Source organism: Lissotriton vulgaris, chromosome 4_1 (genome assembly GCF_964263255.1).
Source record: "Lissotriton vulgaris chromosome 4_1, aLisVul1.2, whole genome shotgun sequence".
In the NCBI taxonomy this organism is placed as follows: domain Eukaryota; kingdom Metazoa; phylum Chordata; class Amphibia; order Caudata; family Salamandridae; genus Lissotriton; species Lissotriton vulgaris.
The window spans coordinates 319,974,203-319,996,136 of record NC_141691.1 but is presented as its reverse complement, the minus strand read 5'-3'; the positions used below and the strand labels follow the sequence as shown (position 1 = coordinate 319,996,136).

Below are 21,934 nucleotides of genomic sequence, written 5' to 3'. Positions count from 1 at the left end.
ATTGCACAAATGTTCGGGGTTACCAAATACTAGGATAGTAGTCAAAATGTCAAAGTAAACTAAGTGCAAATGATGTAAAAAAGCTTTGGGCCTAATGATATGTATTATGACATGTTTTGTAGATAAAATTAAACCAGTGAACGAGTCCTTGAAGAAGGTGCAGGATACAAAAGAGGCACCGAAACGCAGCGTCGACAATTTCGTTCCAAATAATTTCTTTATCTGAATAGTAATTATGATATTATAAATGTAATGTTTTTGTGAAACCTTGCTAGATTAGCAATTTTTAAAGAATACTGTATGTTTTTTTATTCCTGAAACTGATTATAAATGTTGATGTATATGATTTTAAATACAAAAATATGCTATTAGTAAATAAAAAAATTTTTTTTTTTCAAATAAATGAATGAAAAATGTTTTTATAAAAATTGTTTCATGTCGTTCATGTCTTTCAACAATACATGTGGGCCATATATAGATATATCAATTTGTGAATTTGGTAACCGATGTAACATTCTAATCCCTCTTATTGACGCAAACACCCCTTTCTGGGGACAGTAACACCACCTAGAATCTATTGAACTCAGGAGAAGGAACCCTGTTTTTTAAGATTGTTGACCCAATCCTTTTCCTGATAGAAAGGGTAGCTCCCTACTGTGAAAAGGTGGCCTGATATGCAGTGCTCACTATTCTAGTGAACACTATGTATCAGTCCAGCAACCCTTATTGATGATTGGTTGTAAGTCAACCTTATAGACCAGCTATCCTAGTAGCGTGGATACCAGCAGTCTAAGGCTAAAGACTCGAGAGGGCGTGTTAAGCCAGCTGTTATACCACACATATACCCCTTGAACACCAAGTGAAAGGACACCACACAAGTGTTATGAAAATAAACAGTGTATTTATTAAGATCACAACAGCCCTGTACTCTTTATGAGGACAGGGTACTAAGCACAACACAAAACTCTTACGAAAATACTTAAGTTAGCACAGTATATACAAATGCCCGAGGGGCACGGAAAACCATATACTCTGGAAGTGGAATGCGAAATTACTGGCAGGTAAGTACAGCACTAATAGGCTTTGGAATCGCTAGGACTGGACTATAGAATCGTTAGATTACTTCTAGGAGACCCAGGGGACTCGGGTGCAGAGTGTGCACTCTCACGCGTGATGCGGGACAAAGTCTATGGTAGCTAGATTTCACAGAGTTAGTGTTCTCGGGCGAACCCGACCTGGTAGGAGGAAAACGAAAGTGGATTCTGACCCTTGGATAGTGAGGCTATGCTGGGGCACCGAAATGCCGAAGTTACCTAGCCCAGGGGCTGCAGCTGCACAGGTCTCAAAAGACGTCGGGAATCCTTGTAGACGGACCAGGAGCCTGGAAGAAAGATGCTGGCAGGCGACCAGTGAAGAGAGTTCGAAGTGATCCAAGCCTGGATCTTGAAGAGAGATGACACCTGAAAGCAGAGGGGACCAAGTTCGTGACTACTAGCCAGTAGTCAGGTGGCACCAGGAGGGCACCGGATGGTAGTCACCTCGACTAGGTGAGTGGGCGACGCTGGGCTCTGCAGATCTCACGGACCAGGAGGCGTTGTCGGCGACCAGGATGGAGGAGCGAGCTGTCCCACGATGGATGAAGCTGTTGGCGTCGCTGGACCCAGGATTGGGCAACAAAGCCTTGGCAAATTCAAGCCCACGCGGTGGACCTAAAATGGCGTCTGGAGTGGACCAGGAGGGTCCGGGGTGCTCCTCTTTTGGAAGGGAGCGAGGGCCAGTCTGGAGCAACCAGACCAGCAGCAGTGATGTCGTCGGGCGTCGTGAAGAAGGCCACAAGCCAGCCGGCTAGTAGCCAAACAACGCGGTGAGCAGCAAAAAGCAGAGGGGCCCCACGCAGATCGTGGAGATGCTGGAGGGCTGATCTTCGGTGCTGGAGCTGCTCAGGGTCGGGGCTTCTCGGACCCCAAAGCACTCACCAGTGGAATACTCGGTGGGCTTGTTGCAAAGAAGTCGTGCAGTCTTGGCGATCGTCGGTCCCTCGAGGTCTCGTCGCACTCACGGGTTTCAGATTGGCTGTAGAGGTGAGTAGAGGTCAGAGGTGCCAGGGAAGCCGGGTCTCGTCGAGCTGTGTCGTCGGATTCCTGAGGAAGGACTTGCAGCAGACCGCAGTGTTCTTAGGACGGTACCTGCGGATGCAGGGTGACTACTCCTTAGCTACAAGGGAGAATCTTGAAGAAGAAATCTTGATGTCCTTTCGCAGAAAGTCGTGTCTTGATTCCAAAGATGATCTAATTTGAACAGGGGGCCCGCTCCTATCTTTATACTAAGAAAAGGGGCTGACCCGGTGACTAGGTCCTGCCTATGGGTGGGACTAGGAAGGGGGGTGTTTACACCCCTCTCCCATGCTGGACTTTCCCCAGGCCAGGGGCTGGTGTGCCCCTGGAACTGGTTCTGACCGGCCTATGCGTAGTGAGCAGTGGGGTGCCACTCAGCAGTCACCTTCCTGTAAAGCCCTGCCTACCCAGGATACACAAAACCCTATCTGGGATGGTGCTAGCACCGCCCCGGACAGGAAACCCTTTGTCCAGGCTCTCCTCGCTGGAAGGACTCCCAGCAGCAGGAGGTCAGACTCGTGTCTGTGGTGGCAGCATCCATTTTGTGGAGCTGAGGCTTCGTTTAACTTTAACCGGGGTTCACAGTTACATACATGTCGTGTCCCTCTAGAAGGGTGGAATGCTAACCCCGTCGCCAGAATTGGCGAGGGGTTAGTATTCCAATTCGTATGACACCTTACTCGACATGTTTTGATAAAGCAATACCAAAGATAGCATTTAACCGCGAGGATTATAATGCACTTAAGAGTATATGGTATGCAATATCATGGAACAGCTATTAGGACTTGGTTCCGCAAGCTGCAAACGGGCTCAGCTCATGCCAGAGCACCATTTCACACGATTACAAGCACTCTGCTTTCAGGATTGTCAAGGCCTGCCATAGGAGTGACTGATAGGAATCTGTGTGTCCATTTTTAGGGTTAGATATAGGTATACTATATCTACAGCAAAGGGTGATTACACGACTTTGCCCCAGCTGTCATGCAGCCAGTTGTGTCAGATTTAGGAGGCCAGCCAGGGGTGGCATAATACATGCTTCAGCCCCTGGTAGGCCCTGGATACACCTATGCCCTGAGTTACAGGGTCTGATAAGGTGGCCCAGTACCAATTGGAAATGTACCTAAGGTACATGGAATCCATTTTACAGAGAGAGCAGTAGGCCTGGGGTCCTGATTGGCAGGGTCCCAGGTCGACTATGTCAAAAACCAGCTAAAACACAGGGCAAAATGTTGGGGGCAACCATAGTCAGGAGGTACCTTCCTACACCTACATACAATTCTTGTCTGCAACACAACCTTGTCCGGATGAACAGAGAGGAAAGGAGGAATAGAAGAAAGAGCCTGGAGCTCACTCACTCTCCTGGCAGAGGTGATGGCCACCAGGAAAGCAGTCTTCAGAGTAAGAAGACGTAGAGGACAGTTATGGAACGGCTCAAAGGGAGCACACATCAGGTAAGTAAGAACGAGATTCAAGTCCAACTGGGGCATCACGAAGGGAACAGGAGGGAACATGTGTGTGATGCCCTTCAGAAACCTATTTACAATGGGGGACTTTAATAAGGAAGGCTGATCAGGTAGCCGTAAGAAGGCGGAAAGAGCAGAAAGGTACCCCTTGAGAGTGCCCAGAGGAGGGCCCTGCTGGGCAAGGGAAAGAAGAAAGAGGATAACCTCAGAAAGGGGTGCAGAGAGTGGGTCCACAGCCTTTGCTGTGCACCATGCCACAAATCTGTTCCACCTGCAGGCATATACCGACTTTGTGGAGGGACGCCTGGCTGCCAGAATGATATCACAGACTTCGGGATGTCAAGTCAAATGGCCTCAACTGCCGCCGCTCAATCTCCAAGCTTGTAGGTGGAGACTGGACAGGTTTGGGTGCAGAATCGTCCCCTGCTGCTGCGACAGAAGGTCCTCCCGAAGAGGCAGACGAATCGGGGGATCGACTGATATGCTGAGTAGCTCGGGATACCAGTATCTTCGTGGCCAGTCCGGAGCCACAAGGATAACCTGGGCCCGGTCACGCCTGATCTTCTTCAGCACTCCGGGCAGAAGTGGTATAGGCGGAAAGGCGTATAACAGACCGCAACTCCACTCGCGACGAAAAGCGTCTCCGAGCGAGTGCCGCCTTGGAAATTCCAACACGCAGAACTGATGACATTGCGCGTTCTCTTCTGTGGCGAATAGATCTAACCAAGGCTCTCTCCATTGCTGAAAGAGGCCTTGCGCCACGTCCGAGTTCAGACGCCGTCCGTGATCCATCATGCACCAACGGCTGAGTTCGTCCGCCCTGGCATTCAGAGAGCCTGCCAGGTGTTGAACCACCAGGGTCACGCCCTGATGTTCCAGTCACTGCCAGAGGCGCAGAGCCTCCTGTCATAGGGTCCATGACCCCACCCAGCCCTGTTTGTTGCAGTACCACATGACGGTGGTGTTGTCCGTTAACACCTGCACTACACTCCCCAGGACAGAGGGGAGGAATGCCTTCAGTGCTAGACGAATCGCCCACACCTCCAAAAGGACTCCGCCGGAGACCAGAGGCCTCTGATCTCCGCCTCTCCCACGTGGCCTCCCCAGCCCTGGAGGGACGCGCCCGTCACAACCACGTGCTCCGGGTGGGGTAGGGAGAGGGATCTGCCGCTGACCCAATCGTGGTCCGTGAGCCACCACTGCAGTTGTCTCGCAGTGGTCTCCGAGATCAAGACATGATCGGACAGGTTGCCCTGATGCTGGGCCCACTGAAACTTCAGGTCCCACTGCAGAGCCTGCATCCGCCACCGGGCGTGATGCACCAGAAGGATGCAGGAGGCCATCAGCCCCAGAAGATGCAGCGTCAACCTGACCGAGACTCGGGATGAAGGCTGAAAGATGGGAATCAGAGCCTGTATATCCCGAACCCGCTATTCGGGAGGGTAACCCCGAAACTGCGCCGAGCCGAGAACCGCTCCGATGAAGAGGAGCTTCTGAGAGGGGCACAGGTGCTACTTCGGCACGTTGATGGAGAACCCCAGGAAATGCAGGAGGTCGGCCGTAATTTGGAGGTGGCTGACGACTGTCTGGGGCGAGCCCGCCTTCACCAACCCGTCATCTAAATAGGGGAAGACTGACACCCCTAACCTGCGCAGATGAGCTGCGACCACCGCCATCACCTTCGTGAACACCCATGGGTAAGGCCGAAGAGGAGCATGGTAAACTGAAAGTGCTCTTGGCCTACCGTGAACCGCAGGTAACGCCGGTGGGCCGGCAGGACGGGGATGTGAAAATAAGCGTCCTGCAAGTCCAATGCTACCAGCCAGTCTCCAGGGTCCAGGGCAGCTAAGACCTGAGCCAAAGTCAGCATCTTGAACTTCTCCTTCCGGAGGAAGCCGTTGACGTTCCGCAGGTCCAAGATAGGGCGTAGGCCCCCTTTGCCCTTCTTGGGTACCAGAAAGTAGTGGGAGTAACTACCACACCCTACTTCTGGCCCAGGAACGCGCTCGATGGCCCCCTTGGCCAATAGGGCCGTGACTTCCTCTTGTAGAAGTTGCAAGTGATCCCCCGACACGCGGTGGAATTGCGGTGGCATGGATGGAGGGGTCACCTCGAAGGGGTGGGAGTAGCCCCTTCGGACGATCTGCAGCACCCATCTGTCCGACGTGACAGTGCGCCAGTGGGAGAGGTGATGGCGAACCCTGCCTCCCACAGGCGTCACATGGGCCTGAAAACTCGGACTAGGAAGGTTTTGAGGCGGGTGCTGTGGAGGGAGGTGTGGACTGGCCTCGCCGTTGTCCCCGACCGCCACCACGGCAGTTTCCACGGCCGCCACCGCGCTGTTGAACATTCTGCGGCACGTGGCTGGCAGCACGTGTGGGGTCACCCGTTTCCTGTAAGACAGGATTAACAGACGGGGCCTCCCCGTGGAAATAAAAATCTCCAAAGGCCTTCGGAAGCGGCGCCAGAGTCGGACCGGAGGGAACATTGGGGACGGCGTCCACAGCGGGCGCAACACCTGTGGGGTCGGCGAGGTCGTGAGGTCGACCGGCGACGACCCGGATCCGGAAGCGGATCCGGAGAGGCCCGGCGGCGCCGAGACCGAAGTCGCCGGCGGTGCCGGTGCCGAAGCACTCTACGGCATCGGGGCCGAAGCACCCGACCCACTAGAACCTCCAGCCGGGACCGATGGGCCCGGAGGCTCCACGGAACCCGGCTGAGGAGGGAGGGACCTCATGGCCATGAGGTACCGCTCGATCTCCTCCGGTGTTGCGCCGTGCCCAGGGACCCGAAGGTGTGGGGCAGGCGGCGACGCTTGCGACTCCCGCGGAGCCGCATGGGCGGTGTCGCCCGAGCCCCCGGCCGCATCTTGCGAGCGTCGGGGTGGGTCGGAGGAACGATGACGTCTCTCCGACCTCTCATGCCTCTTACCTGAGGACTTGGATCCCGACGACCGGTGTCCACTCCCGGAGCTGCGATGACTTCGACTCCGTGACCGGTCCCTCGACCTCCTGTGGGACCGGGACCTGGAACGGCACGGGGCCGACTGCCGGAGCTCGAGTCGCTTGCGGGACCGCTCCCGCCTGGCTTTAGACGTCAGGGCCCGGCAGTCGGACCAGGTACGGTCGTCGTGGTCGAGGCCTAGGCACTTCAGGCACCGGCGATGGGGGCCCATAACCGACATCAGTCGGTGGCACTTCGAACAGGGTTTGAACCCGGGCACCCCTACCGGCACCGATAGAGTCGAAGACTCAAAGAAAGTAATGATCAAAAGATCAAAGAAGTTTAGTCAAAAAATTACTAGGGGTAGAGCTTCTCCGGATCTGCGCTAGCTGGCGCGGAAAAAAGAAGAACTGACGTCAGCGCGCATGGGCGGCGTCTAAGTACTCCGACAACGTCATTCCGGCGCTGCCGACGACGGACGCGGAGCCGCAGACGACACCTACCGACGCGCAGGGGTATTGCTACGCAAAAATTTCTGGATCCAGTCTCACGTCTGGGGATATTCTAAGGTAAGGAATGTATCACTAACGTGCCTCTTTTAGATATATCAGGCACAGTGTGGTTTTGCATTTAGTGAGGGCTGCAGGAGCTGGTAAGCTCAACAAGTCCATAGGCAGCACCCAAACTTAGTTGGCCACTCGGTGGGCTGGTGCTCTACCGATGTGCAGTGTTACCTAAATCCACGGCTCATCACTACTTCCAGCTTCCTCCGCAGGCTTACACAACATTTCAAAGCTTTGGGAATCAGTATGCTTCAATTTCAGGCTGACAAGCCGGATAGGGTGTGTGTGCTGAGGCAGAGGCTCAGGCGGTTGAAAATACAGTAAGAAATTACTTGTAGTCACAAGCCTGCTCCTGTTGTCGATCAGGAGGAGTGCAGTGGCTTTCAAAAGCAACTGCAGGTCTTCTACAAGTCTTCAAGGTTTGTCGATCCTCACTGCTGCCTCCAAGATTAAATTGCCGTCTGCTGGCCGCTGAAAAAGCTGCATGGGACCCACACAGACACCTTTCCTTTGCCTCGCCCCACTGACTCCGACGCTGTCGGCTGTGAACCAGAACTGTAAGAATAGAAGAAGAAACAGTGCAGCAGATGATGATGAATCCTACTCCCCACTGGGTGTACATGATAATACAGGGGCAGACTAGAAGGGTGTAGAAGCTGTGGCTGCTGAGGGGGGGAGACTGACCCAAAAGCTTGCTACATGACTCACTGGGTTGATAGGAACCATGTCCACCGACATGCAGAGGCTGGAAAGCTTGCTCGATGCGGTGGCTGGTAAGGTAAAGACATAGTTGTATGCCCCTTCCTTGGTCGTAGCCCTGCTGTCCAAAAGGGCTGCAGCGCCAAATTGGCCTGGTCTCTGAAGAGACAGGAGCCATCACAGGGCATGTCCATGAGTGAGGACTGGACATTCCCAGAAAAGCCAGTAGTTCTCAACCAGACGTGGTATCGAAGGGTCAATGTCGAAATAAACGCTTTGTCTGTCTTAAGTCTGGACTGCCACCGTGAACAGGTTAATGTCCAGAACCTCAGATCCTTCTCACTACCACTGCAAAGGACACTCCCTCCTCCGTAGCCAGGGTAGGGGATAAATCATGCCAGTATCTGGAAAAGTGTACATTCCACTGGCCTCTGCCACCTCCTCACATCAATCCACTTTTGGAACCAACAGACTGGTATTCCTCCGAGTCCTGCAACCCCTTCCATTCCTTCCTGAGTCCTAGCCCACAGGAAAAAGGCTCAGGCTCTGCCTGGAAGGGATTGCTCCATTCAGCGCAGGAGGTGGATGCCCCTTCAGCCTGGAGATAATTCTAAGGTCGAATCTGAGATTAGAAGTCACTATCAGATATACATAGTACTACATTACTATAAATTCTGTAGTTAATCTAATACATTAATATAAATTTTGTAGTAACTTCAAAGTAACCAATTCTTCTTATATTTGCCACTAGCAGAGACAAACAGGATTAAGAGATGGCGCATGATATACAGGACATTCTGATTTTCTGTCAATGAGAAAACAAGTACAATATAACGTCTTTCATCATTACTCCTCTTTATTTTGCTCCGTCCAGGCGCCGGGAAGGTAGCTGTTGCGCCCTACAAATTCAATAAATAAATAAATATGAAGGAATTCTGGCAAAATGGAAAAGATAATTCGCCAATGTATTATTGAGTGAAGGAAATTACATCCAATTACTTTTCCTCTCAAATGGCACTGACAACAGCTCAAGAGCTAGGCATCTTTGAATGTAATGGCTCCTGTAATATTCGGGCTCTAATTCTGAGTCAATCATTTTCATGTTAGAGTTTTAGTGACATCAAATTTGATAATTTGTGGAAAATTCTCCTCTCCATACCCCTTTAACCAGCAACTCCCATCTTGAGAGATGTTAAATTAAAAGAGTTAAATTTTTTCTTAAAAATCACGTGTGTGTCAATGTATTAATTTAATCTGGTAGCTCACACTTTATTAAAATCTCTTCACTGACTGCTAAAACGATAAGAAAGAAAGGGAGTTGAAATAAGCTTTACGTACCTGATGCAGCATCAATAGATTTGGTCAATAAATTTACAGCTCCGTCTTCCTCAAAAGCCAATTTGGGAATAGTAGGAATAAAAGCAGTATCTATTAAGTTTTGAGTACAGTTATTGATTGTTATGCTGTCTGGAGCCAATTTTGTTGATTTTGAATGAACTCCAAGATCAATAAATTCTTCAAACATCCATGAAGTAGGCTTTCCATTAATGTTCTGCACAACATCAATTCTTTCACTTTTGTCACCGTGTAACAAATCTGAACTCTGGATGTTTTCCTTTGATGTCAAACTAGGCAAATAAAAAAAAACTTTATTAACATTATGACATATAGACACATTATAAATATCATACTATCATTAAATTAGACAATACGTTTTAGGTGACAAACACAATTAGTAGTTACACTAATTATTTCAACATGTCGATACCAAACATGACCGGTTTCAGTGCGGCCAATATATGGAATTAGTTACTTACCTGTACACTATAGTTCTCCAGTATTATCTTTCATAGATTCACATGCTTGTATCTTCCCCGTCGTCATGGTGGGAGTCTCACGGTAACAGAATGACCAAGCAGTATCATAGAGAAGAAAAACTGCATAGAAAATCCCCATAGGGGCTGTATTATTTGGTAACCAGACCATTTCTTTGTTTTGGTCCAAAAGCTAGCCAATCAGAATTGCTGCCCTGCCCTCACACTCCCCAGCAGCAGCTTCCTGCCTCAGATTTCCGTCCCCGAGTGAGAGACAAGGATAAATTCCGAGAACAAGATCTGCCTGAGAAACGGGGAGGCGGGCGGGCGCATGTGAATCTATGAAAGATAATACTGGAGAACTATAGTGTACAGGTAAGTAACTAATTCCTTCTCCAGTATTACATCTTTCATAGATTCACATGCTTGTATCAGAGTAGTAAGCAGTGCTCACCATATCCATAGCGTTTCCAGGACAGAACCTAGAAGGAAGCTCTGCCGCAAAGCAATGACATAATAATAGCTATGAAAAACATCAGCAATACGATAAATGCATGTAATTACACATCAAAGTACTGTATAGCAAAAAACAATATGCCATTAGGCCATACCTTACTGGAATAGACGCTTCAGAACAGCCTGACCCACTGCCGTGTCCTCCTTCCACGCAGTGTCCAGACAGTAGTGTTTTGTAAATGAGTGGACACTCTTCCACGTTGCTGCCCTGCAGATATCTGGCAGTGCCACTCCTGCGAACAAGGCCATCGAGGTTGCCATCTTCCTCGTTGAATGCGCCTGCACTTTAGAATGTAGCGGCTTCCCCGCTTTGTCATGACATTTTAGGATAGCTGAGGATATCCATCTAGCAATACTCAGTCTCGACAATGGAAGACCTTTTCTCTGCCCTTCAAATGCGATGAACAATTGCTTGGACTTACGGAACGGCTTTGTCCTCTCAATGTAGAACTTTAGGCATCTAGAAATGTCTAGAGAGTGTAAGGCTCTTTCTGCATCCGATGAGGGCTTGCTGAAGAAAGTAGGTAGAATAATGGGTTCGTTCAGGTGAAAAGACGTCGCCACCTTGGGAATAAAGGTAGGATTAGTTCTCAATATAACCCTGTCCTGACGGAATTGTAAGAAGGGTTCCTCCACCGAAAAGGCCTGGATTTCGCTAACCCTCCTTGCAGATGTTAAGGCGAGAAGGAGGGCTGTTTTCCAGGACAGGAACTGCAAGTCTGTCTTATGTATGGGCTCAAATGGTGGCCTCATAAGCTGTGATAGCACTGTATTCAGATGCCACGGTACAGGTGGTCGTTGGATGGGTGGAAAGACTCTAAAGAGTCCCTTGATAAACTCCTTTATTACTCTGGATGACCAGAGAGATGGTTCGTTTGGCTTTCGCCTGAATCGTGATATTGCTGCTAAGTGCACCTTGACTGAAGCATGCGAAAGGCCTGACTTTGATAGTAAGAGCAGGTAAGGCAGGATACCTTCCGGCTGAACCTCAAAGGGATGCAAGCTCTGTCTGTTGCACCAGTGGCAGAACCGGGTCCATTTTGCTGTATATGTTTTGTTCGTGGATACAGCTCTCGCTTGTGAGAGGATATGCCTGCACTCATGCGAAATATTTAGATCCTGAAATTCACGCTCGTGAGGTTCCATGCGGACAACTTTAGAGAGCGTAGATCCGGATGCAGAATCTGGCCTTTCTCCATGGAGATGAGGTCTTGAAATGTCGGGAGCTGGATCTTGTCGCCCCTCGACAATTGAAGGAGGTCTGAAAACCACGCCTGTCTTGGCCAGGCTGGAGCAATCATTATGATCCGGCACGGTTCCAGTCTCATCTTGCGCAGTATGCGCGGAATCAACGGGAACGGAGGGAACGCGTATGCAAACCTTCCTGTCCAGTCCATGAGGAATGCATTTCCCATGGATCCCTGTTGACGGTACCTTGATGCAAAGTGAGTGCACTTTGAATTGCTTTGAGTCGCGAACAAATCTAATGTGGGAGTGCCCCACCTTTGGAACAGAATGCAAATCTGAGTGTCGTGAAGTTCCCACTCGTGTGTCGCATTGGGAGTGCGGCTCAGGGCGTCCGCCCGAGTGTTGAGGACTCCCTGTATATGCTGGACTTGGATCGAGATTTCGTTGGATATGAGCCACTTCCAGATCCTTTGCGCCAGTGCTGACAGCTGTTTGGATCTCGTCCCGCCCTGTTTCAGCAGGTAAAACATGGACGTGGTGCTGTCTGTTTGAATAAGTACTGACGACTGACGTATTCTGGGAAGGAAAGCTTGAAGCCCTAGGAATACTGCCTTGAGCTCCAACATGTTTATGTGAAGCTGAGCTTCCCAATCTGACCAAAGGCCCTGAATCTCCAGCTCTTGAAGATGCGCGCCCCATCCTTTCAGTGAAGCGTCCGTCGTCATCACGAAGTCGTGATCCCGAGGAATGAAGCTCAGTCCCTGGTTTAGGTTTTTTAGGATCTTCCACCATGACATGGCCACCTTCATACTGGTCGTGATGGTAATGCGATCCTCGAAGGTTCCGCTGGCCTGTACCCACTGCTCGTCGAGTTGTTCCTGCAAAGGTCTCATCCTTAGACGACAGTTTGGTACCAACGGGATGCAGGATGACATCATCCCCAACATGGACTTGTAAATCCTCACGGAAGTGGACTTTTTTGCTTGTAGAGAAGTCGTCAGTCCTGTGATCTTTCTGATCCGATCTTTGGAAGGGTAGGCTTTTCCCTCTTTGGTGCATATCCATGCCCCTAAGAATTGTATGCCCTGGGCCGGAGTCAGCGAGGACTTCTCCAAGTTTGTTCTCAGGCCTAATCGCTGAAACAACCGGACGCAGTTCTGTAGAGCTTCCGCTGCGTCCCTGAAAGATGGACCTGTCACCAGCCAGTCGTCCAGGTATGGGTAAATGTAATGGCCTTGTAGCCTTAAGTGGGCCGCCACCGGGGCCATGCATTTGGTGAATACCCTCGGGGCTGATTTGAGTCCGAACGGCAGGACTTTGAACTGGAAGTGGCGACTCTCCACAGCAAACCTCAAATACTTCCTGTGCTTCCGATGGATGGGAATATGGAAGTACGCATCCATGAGATCCAAGGACGCTAAGTAGTCTTTGCCCTTTAACATGAGTAAGATCTCCTGCAACGACAACATTCTGAAGGGTATCTTTTTTATGTAATGATTGAGATCCCTCAGGTCCAATACCTGTCTCCATTTCTGGGCCTGTTTCTTTTTGATGAGGAAGAAATGTGAATAGAAGCCTCTCCCTCTGAGATGCTGTGGTACTTCCTCTATGGCTCCCTTTTGTAGGAGCGAGAGAACTTCCATCTGCATTTCTTTGCGATGATGGTTGGGCCTGAGCACTGGAGGGTGGTCCGGTGGTATTTCCACAAATTCCAGTGTGTGGCCCCTGCTGATGACGTCCAGGACCCATTTGTCCGATGTTATGGACATCCAGTTGGCGTAGTATTGAGACAGATAGTGGTCGTTGTCCGGGATCTGTAGTGTGGGGAGCGCCTGCCTGAAATCATTGACGTCTATTAGACTGCTGATTTTTCCCCCTGGCGTTGGATTTACCTCTGGACTGTTGTTGGTAAGAGGAGTTGGAGGATCTGTACTGGTTGTTGGAGTTAAACTGACGATATCCCTGCTGACTGTACGGCTGATATCGGTTAGATTGAAAAGAGGATCGTTGGTTAAATTGTCCTCTTGCACCCCTCTTCCGAAAGGACTGAAACCTTCCCTGCTGGAGAGATCCCAGCGCTCTAGCCGTATCAGTGTCTGACTTTATGCCTTGCAATGCCTCATCGATATGCTTTCCAAACAGGTTCTCACCGTCGAAGGGCATATCGACAATCTTCGCCTGCACTTCTGGTCGAAAAGAAGTCGCCTTTAGCCAGCCCTGTCTGCGAAGCGAGACCGCCCCTGCCATTTGCCTGAAGCCTAGGGACGAAACATCCATGGCGATGTCGATAGACTCAGCTGCTGATTTTGCTCCTTCCTTGAGAAGGGCTGCCGCTTCTTCCTTTCGATCCTCTGGAAGCGCCGACAAGATGGGGGCCAGATCTGACCATATCTGCCTGTTGTAGCGGCCGAGCAGAGCCATCGCATTTGCCGCTTTAATGGTAGAGGCTGCCATGACCGCAAACCTCTTACCCGCTCCATCCATTCTCCTCCCTTCCTTGTCTGGTGGCACTAGTGACGTAGCCACCGGGTTTTTTGAGTTTCTTTGCGCCGCCTGTGTCACCACCGATTCCGGCCTGGGATGACCAATGAGGCAGGCTGCCGTAGATTCTGGAGCTCTGTATTTCTTTTCAATTCGCGGAACTGAAACCGCTATGGAGGCTGGTGTTTTTAGAATCTTGAGGCCCTCCTCCCATAAATGCGGGATAATAGGTATTGAGCGGAGTGACTTCTTGTTATCATCCTTGAAATCGTACAAGAAACAATCCGTTTCCTGCACGTCCACATCCAGACTGAATCTCTTGGCCGCCCTTTCCATGATATCATGGAAGCCTCCGATGTCCCGAGGAGGGGAGGTAGATTTGAGTGGTTCAGGCGATGCAGCCGAAGGCAAAACGTACTCGTCCCATTCCTTGCCCGAGGCATCATGGACTAGCTCTCCATCTTCGGGCTCTTCATCGTCATCAGAGTCCGTTAGGTCATCCCTAATAGTAACCACCTGCGGAGATTGAACTCCCTGATCTTGAGGGGCAGGTGCCTGTTTAGGTGTCTGCGTGGGAGGCGTGAGCGTAACTGGCTGCGATGAGTTCGCCTCCGGGAAGCGACGATAGTAGTCGTTCAGCATCCCTCTAAGGTCAGACACAAGGGTGAGGGGTATGGAAACTGTCTCCTGACGTTCTTCCTCCCGAGAGTCCTCGTGCTGCTCTTCTTCATCTTCATAGGCACCAGATTCCTGGAATGATTCATATCTGGCAGATTGTGGCCTGTCCTTGAAGGAAAAGGTTTCCTCCTCATCCGTATCCTGGCTTTTTATTTGAAGCTGAGAGGGGCTGTAGGCAGCACCTGAGGACTCCTCTCCCTCCGAATCCTGCTCCAACAGCGATGATGGCGGCAATGGAGAAATCTTTGTCCAAGAGGTGAATTCCGCGGACTTACTGATGGTAGCTGAACCTCTTGTCGACTGAAAAGAGCGTATGGAGATCATGGTCTTTGATTGAGGAGAACTGTAAGCTTTAGCCGTTGAAAGTAAGATTTTCGTCGCCGGAACCACCGTCGACGGGATCATCGTCGACGGGACCATCGTCGACGGAACCTCCGTCGACGGGACCATCGTCGACGGGACCTTCGTCGACGAGACCTTCGTCGACGTACCCTTCGTCGACGGGACTGTCGTCGACGGAACCTTCGTCGACGGAACCTTCGTCGACGGGACCTTCGTCGACGGGACCTTCGTCGACGGGACCTTCGTCGACGGGACCCCCGTCGACATTCGAGACATCGAACCTGTCGTCGACGAAGTCGTCGTCGTCGTCGTCGACGGGCCTAACAGAGACATCTTACTCATCGATGTCGTTGCCGTAGACGTCGTGGTCGTCGACGCAGCCTTAGATGAAGCTGAAGATGACTGAATCGAAGGTTTCACCACAGACTTATGAGCAGAAACCATCGAACTGGTAGAAGGTGCAGATCCAGGACCTTTAAGACTAGACTGCTTCCCCAGAGGAGTAATAGGAAGAGATGATGTCGATTTTTCTTCAGATTTACCCCTTTTAGGCTCCACTTTCTCCACAGAAACAGAGGCCTTCCTTTTCTTAGGAGTGGGGTGAGAAGATTCTTCCTCAGAATCTGTGCCTGGAGTGGCCTTCTTCTTCTGAAGCCACAACAGCAATCTTGCCTCCCTGTCACGCTTAGTTTTGTCAGAAAATTTTCTACAAAGCTTACAGGACTTCACCAGGTGTTTAGGGTAGAGGCAATAAAGGCAGTCCTCATGTGGGTCCTCAGAGAAGAGTCTGGCCTTCCCACAGGATCTGCATGGCCTGAACAGCCTCTTCTTAGAGCTTTCAGCCATCTTAAGCAAAAAGAATACACACAATACCTCAAGGTATAAGGCGGTAAACAGATTCCCAAAGGGTCAAAAGTTCACACAGGAAACAGAAGAAAACTGAGCAGAGCTCAGGGAGACTCCTTTCTCACACGAAGGCGGTTGGAAATCTGAGGCAGGAAGCTGCTGCTGGGGAGTGTGAGGGCAGGGCAGCAATTCTGATTGGCTAGCTTTTGGACCAAAACAAAGAAATGGTCTGGTTACCAAATAATACAGCCCCTATGGGGATTTTCTATGCAGTTTTTCTTCTCTATGATACTGCTTGGTCATTCTGTTACCGTGAGACTCCCACCATGACGACGGGGAAGATACAAGCATGTGAATCTATGAAAGATGTAATACTGGAGAAAGTTGGACATCTTGTAACTGACTTGACTTGACTATATGTATAAAATGGCTGACTGCACTTACAAAGCCTGGAGAATCAACTTCTGGGTTCGTAGGGGGTGTCTTACTCATTCAGGGCACCCTCACACTTGGAATCAACCATCCTACCCCACAGGATTGAAAGGTCTACCTTAGGGGTGACTTATAGGTTTGTAAGTGACCTCAGATATAAGGAAATGTATATCTGTGGTGAGTGGTGCTAGCACCAGCTAACAGGCTGAAATGGCAGGCCTGCAGTCACAGTTTGAAAGGTCTCTCATGGGTGGCATAATACATGCTGCAGCCCATGGGAGACCCTTCGTGTACCTATTGCCAAGGTACCTTATTACCATATACTAGGGACGTAGAAGGGTACACCAGTAGCCAATTAAGAAGGTACCAAAGTACTTACCATAGTCCAATTTAGGGAGAGGGCACAGTGACTGGGTTCCCGATTCGCGGATCCCAGTCAGACTAGTCAGAAAAACAGAACGACACCAGCATAAAATGGGGGTAACCATAAAAGCAGATCCTACGTTCCTACATCCTTGATAAGAGTGCGCAGGAAATGGAAGGTAAAATGCATTAATCAGTGTGTTTTAACACCACCCACATAGATGACTTAATATATGGTCTGAGCCAACACAAATGTGCCATGGCTAGGTTGCAGGCTTAAAATGACTGCAGTGATAAATGGGAAGTTAGAGGGCTTTGCCATGTAGGAAATCTACTTCATTACATTTAATAAGACATTCCTAAGAGTGCCCTGGAAGTCCAAAGGTTTAGGTTCTTCCTGCATAAAAGTGGGACAAACTAAATATGAAAGAAAAGGTGTCAAAAAATCATTTTCTTGGACTATCCATGAAGAGACCCTATTCTGAAAAAAGTAAAATTATAATTTTTATGTTCTCACAAGCTGTTTTTCGCTAGATGACAAAAATCTAATCTACTTGTGAAAGTGGATTTTTGGCGCACATAGTAGCAAATTAATTTTTATAGAGTATATTTTATGGTGAGTGAAAGTAAACTGGAATAAAACCAGTTCTGCTAGATGGCCGTTCTCCAGTTACTTACCTTCGGTAACGATATATCTGTAAGAAACAATAGTTAGTATTAGATTCCTTACCTTAGAATATCCCCAGACGTCAGACTGGATCCAGAAACTTTTGCGTAGCAATACCCCTGCGCGTCGGTAGGTGTCGTCCGCGGCTCCGCGGCCGTCGTCGTTAGCGCCGGAATGACGTCGCCAGAGTACTTAGACGCCGCCCTCGCGCGCTGAAGTCAGTTCTTATACACAGCTTTTCCGCGCCAGATACGCAGAGCCATGATAGAACCAACACTGGTGCCATGAAACTAGGGCCCTGAAAGGGGATGACCTTAACCCTAGATATCGGTTCACAGAACGGGGAGGATGGGTGGGTCAGTAAGGAATCTAATACTAACTACTGTTCTTACAGATATATCGTTACCGAAGGTAAGTAACTTGTTCATCTGAAAGAAACAGGTTAGTATTAGATTTCTTACCTTAGAATAGATGTAGGAAGGTGGATACCTGACTATGGTTGCCCCCAACTTTTTGCCTGGTGTTTTGCTGGTTTTCCGACTTAGTTGACCTGGGACCCTGCTATTCAGGGCCCCAGGCCTACTGCTCTCTCTCTAAAATGGATTCCGTGTACCTTTGGTGCATTAACCGATTGGTACTGGGCCACCTTATCAGGCCCTGTAACTCAGGGCATAGGTGTACCCAGGGCCTACCAGGGGCTGCAGCATGTATTATGCCACCCCTGGCTGGCCATCTAAATCTGACACAACTGGCTGCACGACAGCTGGGGCAAGGTGGTGTAATCCCCCTTTGCTTTAGATATAGTATACCTATATCTAACCCTAAACTGGACACACAGATTCCTATAAGTCACTCCTATGGCAGGCCTTGACAATCCTGAAGGCAGAGTGCTTGGAATCGTGTGAGATGGTGCTCTGGCATGAGGTGAGCCCGTTTGCAGCTTGCGGAACCAAGTCCTAATAGCTGTTCCATGATAACGCATACCATATACTCTTAAGTGCATTATAATCCTCGCGGTTATATGCGAACTCTGGTATCGCTTTATCAAAACATGTCGAGTAAGGTGTCATACGAATTGGAATACTAACCCCTCGCCAATTCTGGCGACGGGGTTATCATTCCACCCTTTTAGAGGGACACGACATGTATGTAACTGTGAACCCCGCTTAAAGTTAACTCAAGCCTCAGCATCACAAAATGGATGCTGCCACCACAGACACAAGTCTGACCTCCTGCTGCTGGGAGTCCTTCCAGCGAGGGAGGCTTGGACAAAGGGTTTCCTGTTCGGGGGCGGTGCTAGCACCATCCCAGACAGGGTTTTGTGTATCCTGGGTAGGCAGGGATTTAGAGGAAGGTGACTGCAAGTGGCACCCCGGTGCTCACTATGCATCTGCCGGCTAGAACCAGTTCCAGGGGCACACCAGCCCCTGAGCTGGGGAAAGTCCGGCATGGGAGAGGGGTGTAACCACCCCCCTTCCTGGTCCCACCCATGGGCAGGACCTAGTCGCGTGCCAGCCCCTTTTCCTAGTATAAAGATAGGAGCGGGCCCCCTTCCAAATTAGATCATCTTTGAATCCTGAAACTACTTTCTACGAAAGGAACTCTCGACTTCTTCTCAAGATTTCTCCCTTGTGACTAAGGAGTAGTCACCCTGCATCCGCAGGCACCATCCAAGCATCGCGGTCTGCTGTAAGTCTCTCCTCCGGATCAAGACTGCCCAGCTCGACGAGAACCTGCTTCCCTGGCACCTCTGACCTCTACCTACATCTTCAGCTCAGCTGAGATCCGTGGGTGTGACGAGACCTCGAGGGACCGGCCATCTTCAGGACTGCACGACGCTTGCCCAGCACGACCGCCGAGGGATCCTCGAGTGAGTGCTTTGGGGTGTGAGAAGCCCCAACCCTGAGCATCTCCAGCACCGAAGTTCAGCCTCCCAGCATCCACCAGATCTGCGTGGGGCCCTTCTGCTCTTTGCTGCACACCGCGTTGTCTGGCTACTAGCCCGCTGGCTTGTGGCCTTCCCGACGACGAACGACGACTTCAACACCGCTGGTCTGGTTGCTCCAGACTGGCCCTTGCTCCCCTCCAACAGAGGAGCACCCCGGACCCTCCTGGTCCACTCCAGACGCCATTTTGAGTCCACCGCGTGGGCTTGCATTTGCCAAGACTTGTTGCCCCAATCCTGGGTCCAGCGACGTCGACAGCAGATACCATCGTGGGACAGCTCGCACCTCCATCCTGGTCGCCGACAACGCCTCCTGGTCCGTGAGACTGCAGAGCCCAGCGTCGCCCACTCACCAGGTCGAGGTGACTCCATCCAGTGCCATCCTGGTGCCCATCTAATCACTGGCTAGTGATTCAGAACTTGGTCCCCTCTGCTTACAGGTGTCCTCCATCTTCGATCTAGGCTTGGATCCCTCCGAATCTCTTCACTGGTCGCCTGCCAGCAACTTCTTCTTTCAGGCGCCATAGACTGCAACGAGGATTCCCGACGTCTTTCCAGACCTATGCAGCCGCAGCCCCTGGGCTAGGTAACCTCAGCATTTCGGTGCTCCAGCATAGCCTCACTATCCAAGGGTCCAGATCCTTTTTCGTTTCAGCTCTACCTAGTCGGATTCGTCCGATAACACTAACTTTGTAAATTCTAGCAACCATAGACTTTGACCTGCATTCCGCGTGAGAGTGCACACTCTGCACCCGATCTCCCTAGGCCTCCTGCTAGTAATCTGAAGGTTCAGTAGTCAAGTCCTAGCGATCCCAAAGCCTATTAGAGTAGTACTTACCTGCTAGTAATTTCGCATTCTACTTTTAGAGTACATGGTTTTTCGTGCCCCTCGGGCATTTGTGTAAATTGTGCGACTTTGCGTATTTTCTTAAGAGCTTTGTATTGTGCTTAGCGCCCTGTCCTCATAAAGAGTCCAGGGCAGTTGTGTTCTAAATAAATATACTTTTATTTTCATAACAACTTGTGTGGTGTCCTTTCACTTGGTGTTCAAGGGGTATATGTGATGGTATAACAGCTGGCTTAACACGCCCTCTAGAGTCTAGCCTAAAGACTGCTCTTGTCCATGCTACTAGGATAGCTGGTCTATGGTTGACTTACAACCAATCATCCATAAGGGTTGTTTGGACTGATACATAGTGAACACTAGAATAGTGAGCACTGCATATCAGGCCAACTTCTCACATTGGTGAGCAGCGGTTGGGATTTGAGATTGCTGTTGTTTTACCACACGTATCCTAAGAATATCATTGTGAAAGATCACATAAGTACCAAGGTACATATAACTTAGCTTAGAATACTCTGAGTTCTACTGAACCAGCTGTTGTAGTTCAACAGGGCCTAGCACACCCTGACTACAACTCTTAGCAAGGGATCAGTAGGCAAACAAACAGTGTAGGTAGGTGCATCACTTACACCACACTAGAAGCATGTCGGACAAAGGAGGGAACTCAGAATCCCCCCTTGTGTCAGTGGACCCTCCACAGGTCACTTCACGATATGCTGCTCTTAGCTTCCAGGAGATGAGACAAATCTGTACATTCAGGAAGCTAAAAGAGGGTTCTAACCCTATCATTCCCTTTCTGATTGGTCTCTTAGAGACTTATGATGCCAGGAGGACTGCCAACACAGATCCTTCTCATCCAGATGGGAATATGCCCCCCTTAGAGGGAACCCTTGGGGATACTGACCTCTAAAACAATGGAACAGTGAGTGAAGGTGAGGAGGAGGATCAGGAGTTGTCAGAGGATGAGGCAGACAAGGGTCAGGTAGAAGTCAGTAGACTCACCAGGACCAACTTAAGTAGGCATGAGAATGGACTTGGGGGACCCCCAGGGCCACTCTCAGGCGGACTTAACATTGGGAATGGACGAGTTAGGTCTCTATCCAGAGGCTCTAAAAGATCCATTCGAACCAATGGCTCTCAGACCTCTTCTCATAGAGGGATGTCATCTCCTAAGAGGAGAGAGCATGAAGCAAAGATGAGGGAAGCCAATTTGAGGATTGAAAGGGAAGAACTTGCCCTGGCCAAAGAGAGGCTTGCCTTTGCTAGAGAGCAGAAATTGAGTGGAGTAGACCCTACTGGTGGCAGCATTTCTCCCAGAGAAAAGGACAGGAGTTTAGACACTAGACACCTGAGTAAGATAGTTGAAGGACTGGGTTCTTTAAGACCCAGCGGTGCCAGGGCACAACACCTGAAACCTTCGTGGGTAACCTGCTCCGGCGTACGAATCACAGAGACACGGGACACTTCCTTCGACGTCAAAGATTCAAGGTTTATTTGCTGCAGGGAACACAGAGATCACGGCAAGTACACAGCGTGCAACTTGGGGAGACTGCTTCAAATTGGTTCTGTGGATCGCTCCTTTTATACAGTTTTTACCCATAGGATTACATTGAACACAAAAGTTTACAACCCGGTTCCCACAATTATCCCCCAGAGGGGTCACTTTGGTCACTTTGAAACACATCAGGTCCGGAACATAAGTGCGGAAACATTTGGCGGTTCCCAACTGTAAAAACCATCTTCCCACCATTAGCAAATTCCAATCAGCAGTAAAAACAGATCGAAATAGGAACAAAGACAGGTGCAGAGGAAGACGGAGACAGTGGGGAGATCGGAAAGGGTGTAAAAGGGGAGGTAACGGGAAACACGAGATACAGGCATCAAAGGGACGTGCCTAATGAGATGCACGGCTGAGACAATAAGTCCGTGCGGCAAGATGAGCCTCGAGCGGCGCCATCTGCCTTACAGTAGCAACCCCCTCGTCATAAAAGACACTCACAAAGAACATGTGTCTTCCGCAAATATCTTGGGAGTCC

At 50.0% G+C, this 21,934-nt stretch overlaps 1 protein-coding gene across 16 annotated transcripts in view; it reads right to left on the bottom strand.

Annotated features, from left to right (window-relative positions):
* MAP7D3 (MAP7 domain containing 3) overlaps nucleotides 1-21,934 on the bottom strand; it is a 1,137,171-nt gene that overhangs the window by 142,115 nt on the left and 973,122 nt on the right. For all 16 annotated transcript variants that reach the window (XM_086918652.1, XM_086918653.1, XM_086918658.1 and 13 more), the window contains one exon: nucleotides 9,121-9,410. In XM_086918652.1, the coding sequence (XP_086774778.1) occupies nucleotides 9,121-9,410 (290 nt within the window). The remainder of the gene's footprint in view (nucleotides 1-9,120; nucleotides 9,411-21,934) is intronic.